Below are 11,896 nucleotides of genomic sequence, written 5' to 3' on the forward strand. Positions count from 1 at the left end.
AATGTTGAATTTTTACAAATGGTTGGCGGGCTAAATAAGGCAGTAGGAATCCCACTAGGAAACGGTGCGTTTCTGGGATGAAACTGTAAAACCCCCAAAAATCAAATGTGGCAGAGGAATGTATCATCGTGCTTATCTGCTCTAAAACCCTACTTTTTGCTCTGCAACAACGCCACCAAATCCAGTAGAATAACCTTTAAGACACTAACGCTCATGAAAACTCTTGATGAAAAGGACGTCGGCATCTTCTGCTATATTTCCCAGCTCCCTGGATTTCGAGGCATTTTAAAGCAGAGGTTTTTTTCCACACAATATATATATATATATATAGATACATATATTCCACACACAAATACGCTATATGTAAGGGAAAAAAATGTGATCTTTGGTTCAGCTTCTGTTTGGTTTTGTGGATAATGCTTAAGTTAAGGTTATGAATGCCCAACCAAAGTTGCCCTGAAATTGTACGAAATGGAAAAGATAGAAAGGAAGAATTCTTTTTTGGGTTTCAATTATATCTTTGAAGACGCATTATTTTGATTTATTTTCTGTGTTTAATGGGTGCTGAGAAAAAAGTTGGAAAAGATTTGAATTTGAATTTGTTTGAATTTATTATCATCTTTTTATGCATTGTGTAAGTGAACAGACCAGGAGAAGAAGAAAAAAAAATGTTATTCACTTTCATGAGCTGAACACTGATTGGATTAGTTGATTTGAAACCATCAGATTTTTAGACTTTAAAAGAAGGCATTTGAATGAAGTTTTGGGTCAATACTTTTAGTTTTACCCTTAAAGTTTGTGTTATGTATTGAACTTCTATTTAGATCTGTCATTTAACTCTATTTGATTCAATTTTCAACTCCTTTTCCGCGGCAATTGCAATAGATATTCTGATTTTATTGTGAACGAAGTAGATTGGGATGGAAATGTTGTCCATTTGTCCTCGTTGGATGCACCTCCAGAGGTAGTAAAGTTTTTTTTTTTTTTTTTTAACTGGATTTTATTTTTTATATTTTAGAGATCAATTTTTGAATATATTATTAATTTCTTTTTTTTTTTCTTTTTTTTGTTGACAATGTAATCTCCCAACGCATTCAGGCTATTGAGGAAAATGGAACAGAGATAGATGAAAATGTGAGCAAAAGTTATACTACTGAAATTGAATCATTCAGATGCCTTGCTGGTGATTCAGATGCTGGATGTTTAGAAGCTTTTATCAATCAAATTTGTTCTGGCGGTAAAGATAGCATTTCACCTATTGTTCTTTCCCCTGACTCTGATAAATCTCATCGAACGGTTAGTTTTGATTTTCATGTCTCATTATTTTTTTTTATTTCATGTCTAATATTAGATACTGAAACTTTTTTGGTTTAAGGTATTGATTGAGTTGAGTTTTTACTTGAGTCTTCTATCAGATATTTAACTTGGTTAATACAACAAAAGGGCGAAAACAACTGGAATAATAGCTTAATTTTGGGAAGTGGATTGATGAAAGGGGTTGTCTTGAACATATATTAAGTTATAAACATAATGTGGAAGAGAATCATATATTATCTTCGGAATATTAGATTCAGAATTAAACTGAACCAATATGATCTTTTTACAAGCCTGGCTTCCTGCAACTTTAGTTTTAATTTTCATTTTCAAGCCAGACTTGATGACTGTAAAGTCCATAATATAGTGAACTCAGTATTTAAAAGTTATTTGTTATAACATTTGTTATTAAAATTTTGGTTCTTCCAGGCAATACATAATTTTTTTAAGGAGAACTTTAAGTTCCTTGTCACTGATACCGTTGATGGGCCAGATGCTTCATCGAAGTGCATCCGTGTGAGATTAAATTCTGGAGGTTGGAGCAACCGAGGCAGAAACTCTAAAAAACGGAAAGAAAGAGGTGATAAACCATTTGATAGCAGAGGTTCAGAAGACTGGCAAGGGAAGGCTGGCAAGTTCCTTAGGTAACATCTCACAGCCCCTTATAATGTTTCAATATCATTTTCAAAACCTTGCTTTCAATTGCTTTTTGTCATATTATATTATTTAAGCTATGTTTGAAATTTGCTCTCAACTTAAATATTCAGGTTTCATCTTTACAAAGAGAACAAGGATTCACAGGAGGCATTAGGATTAATAGGAAAGATGCTTGGCATTAAGGTACATGTGTACCGTGTTTGAGCAATATTTAAATAGCTGTAATGGGGCAGATCTTTGGACTTGGCTTTCATGCTTCATGAATATCTTTTTCTAAAATTGAATGATTATTTATTTTTGACAGCCAAGATCTTTTGGGTTTGCTGGTACGAAGGATAAGCGTGCAGTCTCAACTCAAAGGGTAATTCATTTTCACCAATTTTGTGTTTAATATGTGTCTATACTTTGGTTTGATTTGCATACTTCATGAACATCATAATGATTATTTTAGTATCAGTATGAATGTATTAAGCATAGTGCTTTGCTGAAGAAGAACTGGACTTCTTAAATGATTTACCCTCTTTTTTTTTTTTTTTTTTTTTTTTCGCCTCATAAAACCAATGGTTCACTTGGGGACCTATACTTAAACTCAAACTCACGGTTCTTTTTGTGACAGGTTACAGTTTTCAAGCTGCGTGCCAATAGATTAGCTGCCCTTAACGATAGGTTGATCGGTATCAAAGTGGGTGACTTCTGGTAATGCAGATGAGTTTCTAGTAACAAATTTTCTTCACATTTATTGTTAAATGCAATCTTGTCTAATAGCTGCATGTTTGTCCAGCTATGTTGAGGAAGGACTTCTCCTTGGACAACTTCTGGGAAACAGATTTACTATCACATTGCGGTGAGGGTATTTCCCTAGATGTCTCTTACCATTCATCACCAAAAAATTCATTCTTCATTGTTTCATGGTATGCACTCATTGGACTTGCATATTTTCTCAGAGGAGTTGTTGCCGATTCTGAAGATACCATCAAAGCATCTGCAAGCGCCTTGGGGCTAGGGGGTTTTATTAACTACTACGGTCTACAAGTAATTTCTTAATTGAAGCTTATCATTTTAGCAAATATAATATATCCCATGTTTCTGCTATTTCTATGTGCATCTTTTCTCTTCTTTTGTCTTCTTTTCTCTCTTTCAGTCCATGTATGTGTCATGTGTTTTCTCTTTGAACCTAAGAGACATATGCCACTATTCCTATATGTACAAAAATTTTGTCTTATGGTTACTAATATAAGTTATCGGCATGCGACATGCATGGTAATGAATTCAGCGTTTTGGAAGTGGTTCTGTGCCAACTTTCCTTATTGGAGCCGCGTTACTAAGAGGAGAGTGGAAAACTGCTGTCAGTATGATTCTTGATCCAAGAGAAGGGGATATCCTTTATTGTTTCTCAAATTTACTTTTTATATGTTTGACTGCTTCTAATTTGGTTGATGCAAATTGCTTTGACCAATTATATAAAATTTAGTTTTTGTTTTCTTTAACTTGATCTTTAATTACAAAGAAATGAAATAACAAATGCACGCCAATATTACAAGGAAAATAATGATATTGAAGGGACACTAAGGCAATTACCTCGATATCTGGTTGCCGAGAGGTCTATAGTAAGTGACCAACCATATCTTCTCCTGCAAAAGTTTCCCTTTGTGGGGCTTTTGCCAATGTTTAGTGCTTTTGCTGCTTATGTTGAATAATCCTTTTCCCGCTGTATGTGCTACACTTGATAGTTTTTGTTAGTCAGTTTCAGTAATAGATCCTAATGATCATATCTCTATGCGATAGTTCTGGAGCTAGATTACTGCAGCTTGTTCTTCATGTTGAAAATTATGGATTTTTCTTCTCATGCAGCTTCAATGTTTGAAGAAATGTCCTGGGAACTACTTGCAGGCACTGAAAACTATACCGAGGACTTTGAGAATGATGTAAGTGATTGTTAAAGCAGATAGTGGTTGTTTTATCTTGACTTCATAAATGATGCCTCAAGAGAAGGTACCAGTTAGTTGGTCCATGGGGAATGCTTATGTGTATGGACATGTTCTTGTGAAATGCGTTTGTTTTTCAAATGGAACCTCAATCATCCTTTTTCAATTAGTACCCAAACAATATATTATGTCTGATAAACTCATGAATAGGCATGTCAATTGTCTAGCCTCAACCTGTAAAAAAGTTTTCATAACAACTGTTTCGTGTGTACATTATCCAAGATATTTCCCCCTCTTCAGGTATGTACACAGCTATCAAAGCTACTTATGGAACCATGCAGCAAGTATGAGAGTGCAAAAATATGGTATGTTCCTTTCCCTGCCCCCCAGTGAGAGACAACATCTGGATAAGTCTACATACATAATTTATGCATCATTTTTCTCATGATCATCAATAACTTTTTGTAACTGTATATGGGTACCACAAAAGATTTCCTATATTAATCTAGCATATGACAGGAACTGACAAAGTTGTGTTGGGAGACTTGGTATATTGTAAAGAAAATGACACTGAGAAGGTGAGAGAGGTTGTTAATGCTGAATATGAAGATGAAGACTGCAATGATGCATTTGATTCTCATGATTTGGATGAAATCTCTACTACAGATATTCCCAATGAAAGGACTAATCTTGTAAAGGTTTGTTGTTCCGTTTAAACTCATATACTACTGTAGTACCCATCCTCGTGGTAACCTTTTCCCTAAAGGATTTTTATTCTGGTACAGCATCCATAACCACCACAAAGTCACTGCAGTGGCAGTGGACGAAAATCCTTGGTCTCTTTAATGCATTGCACCTTCATCCCAATATACTATACTTGTAGTCTCGAAATTTTCTTTTACTTTCTCTCTGCTTGCTTGAAAAGTATTGAATCAAAATACTTTTTTTTTTTTTTTTTCCTGTTAATTATGAAAAAAAACCTTGCTAAATTTGAAGAATTTTGACATAAAATTATCTTCTCTCAAATCCTACCTTCACCATGCATCATTTATTTAGGGTAATTTCCTGTTGTTTTTCAGGTACATAAAAAATTTAAGTGCAGGAAGCTTTTATTTGTCTGAGAATATTAATGTACCTTCCTACCATTTTGCAGGCTGTAAGTGCAGAAGATATCCTTAATGGAGGTTATACTATTGATGATGTTGTTCTTCCTTTGCCTGGGTAAAGAACTAACAATGTTGTCTCATCTAGTTTTGTGTTTATTGCACCCCTGAATTTGATTAGGTTTTGTTCTTCTTTAAGACTATTGTTTGTTGTTTGACAGTTCAAGGGTAATTTTTCCTGCAAATGACATAGCTGAAGTTTATCATGATCTGGCAAAGAAGGTTTGTTATTCTTGTGATCATTGTACTCTATATTGAAGCTTTGCTGATTTCTTTCTGTATCCCAAAATGAAATTAAAGATGAAATCCTAAGTCAGCATAAATAAAATGCCTCCACATGGTCTCAATCACCTGTAAAACGTGATGTAGCCTCTTTTCCCTTTAGCTTAGTGCCTTTTCTCTTTTGTAATTGTCAATATTTTGGTAAGATCCCTTTTTCACTCTCTTGATTGTTATTTACTTATTCTATTCAGGATGGAATCAGCTTGACGGAAAGTGTACATAATGTCAAGTATGTTACCAAATGCTTCTCAAATTGGTGTTCAGTGTTCAGTGCTCAGTTTATTTTGACATCTCTTGTTCAGTGTTCTGATTCAAAGGTACATGTTGGTGTTTTTAGGGAATTCTCAATTACAAGTATGACTGGAAGCTATAGGCGGGTCTTCCAAAAGCCACTTGACTACGAGTGGTGTGTTTTTGCTTTTCTTTGGATTTTTTTTTTTTTATTTTTTTTATTTTTTGAAAAGAAAATATATTATTTTGTCTGGGAATTATCACTGAACACTGATTATTTCCTTCTCTATTGGTGTAGGGAATTACTCACGTATACTGATGGTACCAAACCATTGGCAGAAACTGATTTAGACATTATTGCTAAATCTAAACCTGCTAAACAAGCTAACAAGGATCCAGCAAATGGAAATGGAGACGGAAATTTATCTAATTGCATAAAAGAGTCAGAACATTCTGTCAGTGATATAGAGCTTCGAACAGATGATAATGATAATGTGGAGGGAGAGAAAAAAGTAGGGTTACCACAAGTTGAATCTACACGTAGCACTAGTTCTCAAGAAGCCCAGAAGGCTCTCAAGTTGATCTTTACTCTGCCTGCTTCTTGTTATGCGACAATGGCCATCAGAGAGCTGCTGAAGACATCAACCTCTGTATGTACTTCTTCTATATGTTCTCTTATTTCACCAGTATGCTTGTTCACAAATATTTAAGCTCACCATGAACTAACCTATTATCAGTCTTGCTGTATCACTAGATTCTTACATTGTATGCATATATGTTCCAAGGTCTGTGTCAATCTGTATGTCTTTCATTCAATCTGTCAATTGTTGCTGCAGGTTGCATTTCACAAAACGTTAAACCAGTGAGAATTTTGGTTCTTGAGGTTCACGGCATGAGGACATGCTATGGTATAGGAATGGTAATTCAACATGATTCCTATGCTCTGATGTACCAAGGAACTTCGAAGGATGAGCAAAGGTGCGTATAAAGTTAACTTGTAATGGATATTACTAAGAATTTTGCCTCTGAAAATTTTGTAATAAGATTTTTTGATTGTCATAAGCTTTTTGTTTTAAAAAATAGATATTTGGCTACAAATCAATATGTGCTTGTTAAAAAAAAAAAAAAAATTTGAAACCAATATGGAGAAGTCAAAATTTTCGGCCTTTCCAAAAAAGCTTTACATTGAACTTATGGGAGAAGTTAAAAAAAATAAATAAACAAAAAAAATATTTTTGAAATTAATAATCAAATATTTATTAGCATTTTAATAAAAATTTCTCTCACTAGAACAAGCTCTATGGCAAAATTTTTTTATATAATGGACCCTAACGCTGTTGTAGGATAGTATCATCCAAAGAACGCAAAACGAAATCTGACATGATTTTTTAACGTCCAAAAATTTGGATCGGTTTTTTTAGTCTATTTAAGGCCCATCTGACTTTTTAGCAGGGTTCTTTTTCTCCTGTTTCATAGACATAAGTGAAGGGACATGTCATGAGAAACCAACAGAAACTTGACCAGGAACACTCTCTCAGACGGTGAACTAACATCCTTATTCAAAAATTTGCCCACGCTCATTATAAAACAAAATTTGATGTTTTCTGATCCTAGTAATTTTGTTGCAAAACAAACGTGGAAAGTAAAAAATGACAATGAGAACCAACTAGGAAAAGAATGGTTCTCTGCAAGAAATGCATTTCTATACTTTTACACCATGTTTAAAGTGTGGAAACGTTGAGAAAAATTATAGATTTCCACGGAGCTGAGAAATGTCATATTACGTATAAGATTATAGTCACTCTTCAGTATTTATTTTTAATAAAACTAATTTATTATATTGGACAGTTGCATTAAAAAAAAAAAAAAGATTATAATTTGATGCAAATGGAAAACTACTTGCAGCTCGTTCTGAACCTTAACTAGTTGTATAAAGAAACATATTTTCTACATCTACACTTTAGTTTTATACGATATGCTACTACTAGCCACAAAAGTTATCATTTTTATTTTCAGTAATTTGCTCTGTCAAAGCAGCTAAGTGCTTAATTTATCAATCTAATTCTTTCGTTAGTTTTCTCAATTCTAAACATCACATTTGTTTACAACATACCAAAAAAAAAAAAAAAAAAAAAAAAAAAAAGAAATAATAATTCAGAACTTTGATGCAGATTGATCATACACAATGGCTGGGACAACATACACAATGGCTGGAACAAGAGAATACATATATAACTCAATATTATCAAACGAAAAGGCCAAGTTAATAGATTTGAGCATAAATAATGACACTAACCATCAAATTTATTACCCAATCCAATAAATTGCCTACAACAATGTTGAAAAAAAAAAAAAGAAAAAAAAGAAAAAAAAATGTAAAACATTCAAACCCATTTTTCTTCTACCCAAGAAATTTCTCATCCACTAAAAACCAGCTTAACAAAGTTCACCAAAACCCTCCCCTAAATCGGCACATATCTCTTCACCGCCTGCTTCCCAGCAACCGCAGCAGCCGCCGCAATCCCTCCGATAGCTCCGGCGATCGCAGCCGATCTGGGTCCAGACGCAGCCTTGTAAAGCGCACCGGTTCCTAAGCCGGCCACAATAGTATTCAACAAGTCTTCGCGACCCCTGAAATGATTAACCCCACTTTCCAAACCAGCAAAAATCAATCCAAGAACGCCGAGGGAGTTCCCGAAACTCCGACCCATGTGACCTCCGGAGTTGAGAACCCGATTGACACGGAGTTTGAGAGTGTCGCCGGGCTCGGCGGACTTGAGGCCTTCGATGGAGCCCTTTGCTCCGCCGATGATCGCACCGGAAAAGTAACCACAACCGGTGTAGTAGCAGAGGTTCTCGCCCCAAGATCGGTGGGGCTTGGTGGCCTCCTCGATGAATACGTGTTCATGGGCTGTTGGAAGATTATAGAGATTTCGGATTGGAACTTGAAGATCCTGGTAGGGATTGTAAAGCCTGGTCTTTTTCTGGTCGTTGTTGTTGTAATTTGTGGAATCCGCCATTTCAGTAGAGCTGAGTTCTAGAAAAATAAATAAATAAATAAAAAGAAAGAGAAAGAGAAAGAGAAAGAGAAAGAGAGAGACAGAGAGAGAGAGTTTGGGCTTTAGGGGCTGGGAAGTTTCGTCTGTTGAGAAACCTCTGGGGCGTAGGGTTTAACGCGAGGAAGGAGACCGGAAGGGGTTTTAGGTGGCTGACTTGGCCTTTTTGGATTCTTTTGTTGCAAATGGAAGATTCTTTTCTTGCCCAAAACAGAAAATTAAAATGAAAAATGGAATCAAGATTTTTTGGGCTTACATATTTAAGATTTTTTTTGGGCTTACATATTTAAGATTTTGAAAATATAATCTTTTTTTTTTTTTTTTTTTTTCCTTCCGTAGACAATGACCCATTTTGAATCTCTCTCCATTTCAATTAAAAAAATAAAAAAATAAAAAATTGAAATAAATCTCCCTATTAATTTATATCAATAAATTCTCCATGAAATACTAACAAATTATAAAATTCATTCATCAAAAGAACAAATTATGAAATTCCATGGTTTGTAAATTTTATTATTATTATTATTATTTTGAAATATGAAGCCAATTCTCAGCAAAACAAAAAAATAAAAAAAATAAAAAAATAGTGAACGAATTCCATAATGAGTTCCAGGATCCATTTCCAACCCCAATCTCATATGGGTCAATGAAGGCCTAAGGACGGACAAGATTGGACTAGGGCTCGGTTTCCAGCCAACCAAGCCCAATTCCGGAGATGACAATTTAAAGTAAGGGTGTGTATTTTAATTGGAGTGAATTAAGAAGAATAAATACACCTTCAGAGTGGCGACATATACAGTAGAGAGAAAGAGAGAGAGAGAGGGATATGATTTTGGTTGGAAAATAAAAACAATGGCAGGAAGGATGAACATTGAGGAGCAATGTACTAGTGTTTTAAACAATAGAGTAGACCCGGCAATTTGGATCATGACACGGCGACACGACTCGAAAACGACACGGAATAAATGAGTTTGGGTTTATTATAAATGGTTTCGGGTCATAATCGGGTCAACCCGTTTAACACGATTATTAATCGTGTCATTTTCGGGTTGACCTGTTTAACTCGAAATTGACCCGTTACGACCCATTTATTAAACGTGTCAGTTTCAACCCGACACGATTATATACCTATTACAACCCATTTAAATTTAATTTTAAATTAATATTTTATCACTAATATAATATTTAATAACTAAAAAATATTATAAATTAAAAATTTTATAAAAATAATTTTCTATTACTAATTTTTTAAAAATAAAAAATACATCTTTAATAAAACAAAAACATAAAAATTAAAAAAAATAAAAAAAAAATTCGGGTTAATAGGTTAATTTTCGGGTTAACGGGTTAATAGGTTAGTTTTCGGGTTAATAGGTCAATTTCAGGTTAACGGGTTAATAGGTCAACACGACCCGTTAAAATAATCGTGTTAAACGGGTCGTGTCGTGTTGACCTGTTTATAAACAGGTCGAGTTAGTGTTTTAGGTATCTGACACGATTAATAAATGGGTCGTGTTCGGGTTAGGCATTTTTGACACGATTATTAAACGAATTGACACGAACACGAACCACCAACCCGAATTGCCAGGTATAAATAGAGGGTTATGACACATCCCTTTCAACAACTCATTGCAAGTTGGTGAATAATGTGCTACATATTCTTCTTCATGGACCATTCAACATCTTTACCCCACTCACACCTTTTTACTTAACCATAGTCTTTTTTTTTTCTTTTTTCCTTTTTGGGATTTTTTTAAAAAAAAGAAAAGAACAATCATCTACTATATTTGGTAGAAAATAAAAGTATTATTATTATTATGTTGGGTGTTGTGATATTCAAATTGAAGAAAACAATAGTTTTTTCACTATGCTTGACTGTCATATTAAGGACAACTAGAGAAGAAGAAAGATGGACCTCTCTTTTTTCAAGTTTAAAATAATGGGGTCAACTTGTCAAGCTTTGTGAAAGACACCCAAATTAACTACGAATGATGAGTGCTTTGGTGTGGTTGATTTTCCTCAACCGACTCAAGCTAACATTTATAGTTTAATTATTTTTACAATTATGTAGGCATGAGACCAAATTGATTGTTGAACAATGGAAAGAAAAAGAGATAACATTGATTGTCAATAAAATTGCAAAATGATGGCTTACCATATACAACAAAAATCACCTACTCTTTGTCATTTACTCACTTGTAAGTTGTAACTCTAAGGCCTATAATTAGTTTTACATCCAATTTTTTGGAGGAGATTTTTACATATCCGTTTTGTTCACTCTTTTTTGAACCCTGAAAGTGAAGGACACAGAAAATGCTAGCTGTCTGTATAAATTATTGGTTTCCTAATATGCTTGGTGCACTTTGAAAAGGAAAAAATAAAAAATTAAAAAATTAAAAATTTAAGTAAATCTTCTTTGCTCCTTTCAACTTTCTTTGTGTAATTGCAATTGTTTTAGAAGAAGATGATGAAGAAAAGTGCATACTAAAGTAGCAAGAAATCAGAATACATATTTTAAGTTTCCTTAAAAAATTGTAGATTTAATTCTGTGCTAACAAGCTCTTTCATATACGCACAAATGTAAAACATATTAAATATTGTTTTTAACTTTTTGTTGTTTGAATTATCAAACAGAGTAGTTATTCACTATGCCAAAGTATAGCTTAAAAAGGAAAACTTTTAGATCTATTTTTTATTTTCGTCAGATAGTATTTGGTGTTTTCCTTAAAATGTATAGTATATAGACATAAAAAAAAAATAAAAAAAAAATAAAATGGAAGAAAAAAGAAAAAGGAACAAGAAAATGCATAAAACAAAAATGGCCGGAATGTAATTTAAATCCTTAAGCCCATTTGTTGTAAGGGATTAAACTAAATTGGATTAGATTATTTATTTTATGTATAACCTAATTTTATTTTTCATTAGAACAACTTAAAATAGCTTAGTTCATTCAGGTTGTCTGCCCATTTGTTTTGTAGGTTAACATTGGACTAGTTTTAAGTTAAGTTTAGACCAATTAAACGTCTATCATATTATTTAATAAACACATTCAATGAATATTTTAATATCTCTAATATTATTATTTAATGTATAACAAAGTAAGGGAGAGGGTGTATTAAAACTTACTGTAGCCCATGTACCATATGAAAACACCCCCATCCTTAAATTAATCGGTCCCAGTGTCTGCATGTTTTCACGTGTCCTGCCATCCCCATTGCCGTTAATTACACCATCATGAGCATCAGCTACTGCATAGGATTCTAAAGGT

At 33.7% G+C, this 11,896-nt stretch overlaps 2 protein-coding genes across 3 annotated transcripts; one reads left to right on the forward strand and one right to left on the reverse strand.

Annotated features, from left to right (window-relative positions):
• The first annotated feature begins 42 nt into the window (after positions 1-42).
• LOC107412233 (multisubstrate pseudouridine synthase 7) lies at positions 43-6,670 on the forward strand. Of its 2 annotated transcripts, XM_016019958.4 has the most exons (20): positions 44-296; positions 886-964; positions 1,099-1,296; positions 1,744-1,958; positions 2,082-2,154; positions 2,276-2,332; positions 2,588-2,667; positions 2,753-2,815; positions 2,916-3,003; positions 3,245-3,347; positions 3,475-3,578; positions 3,823-3,896; positions 4,197-4,261; positions 4,416-4,594; positions 5,050-5,117; positions 5,221-5,281; positions 5,533-5,570; positions 5,679-5,747; positions 5,871-6,222; positions 6,409-6,670. In XM_016019958.4, exons 1-20 carry the CDS (start codon positions 106-108, stop codon positions 6,436-6,438), a joined length of 2,187 nt encoding a protein of 728 aa, XP_015875444.2. In that variant the 5' UTR covers positions 44-105; the 3' UTR covers positions 6,439-6,670. The 2 variants fall into 2 exon arrangements, with proteins under 2 accessions (XP_015875445.2, XP_015875444.2); XM_016019959.4 differs by lacking the exons at positions 3,245-3,347; positions 3,475-3,578 and having other exon boundaries at positions 43-296.
• A 1,035-nt stretch (positions 6,671-7,705) lies between these two features.
• LOC107412178 (mitochondrial import inner membrane translocase subunit TIM23-3) lies at positions 7,706-8,858 on the reverse strand. The gene has a single exon (XM_048468525.2). It carries the CDS (start codon positions 8,590-8,592, stop codon positions 8,035-8,037), a length of 558 nt encoding a protein of 185 aa, XP_048324482.1. The 5' UTR covers positions 8,593-8,858; the 3' UTR covers positions 7,706-8,034.
• Positions 8,859-11,896: the final 3,038 nt, after the last annotated feature.

Source organism: Ziziphus jujuba, chromosome 10 (genome assembly GCF_031755915.1).
Source record: "Ziziphus jujuba cultivar Dongzao chromosome 10, ASM3175591v1".
NCBI classification, from domain to species: Eukaryota; Viridiplantae; Streptophyta; class Magnoliopsida; order Rosales; family Rhamnaceae; genus Ziziphus; species Ziziphus jujuba.

What these genes read in the sequence shown, in the direction of transcription:
- LOC107412178 (XM_048468525.2), bottom strand. Translation starts at nt 8,592, where the DNA reads ATGGCGGATTCCACAAATTACAACAACAACGACCAGAAAAAGACCAGG.
- LOC107412233 (XM_016019958.4), top strand. Translation starts at nt 106, where the DNA reads ATGTGGCAGAGGAATGTATCATCGTGCTTATCTGCTCTAAAACCCTAC. An exon ending in GTTGTTCTTCCTTTGCCTGG is followed by an intron (nt 5,118 to 5,220) that starts GTAAAGAACTAA and finishes GTTGTTTGACAG; the next exon opens with TTCAAGGGTAATTTTTCCTG. An exon ending in GAAAGTGTACATAATGTCAA is followed by an intron (nt 5,571 to 5,678) that starts GTATGTTACCAA and finishes TGGTGTTTTTAG; the next exon opens with GGAATTCTCAATTACAAGTA.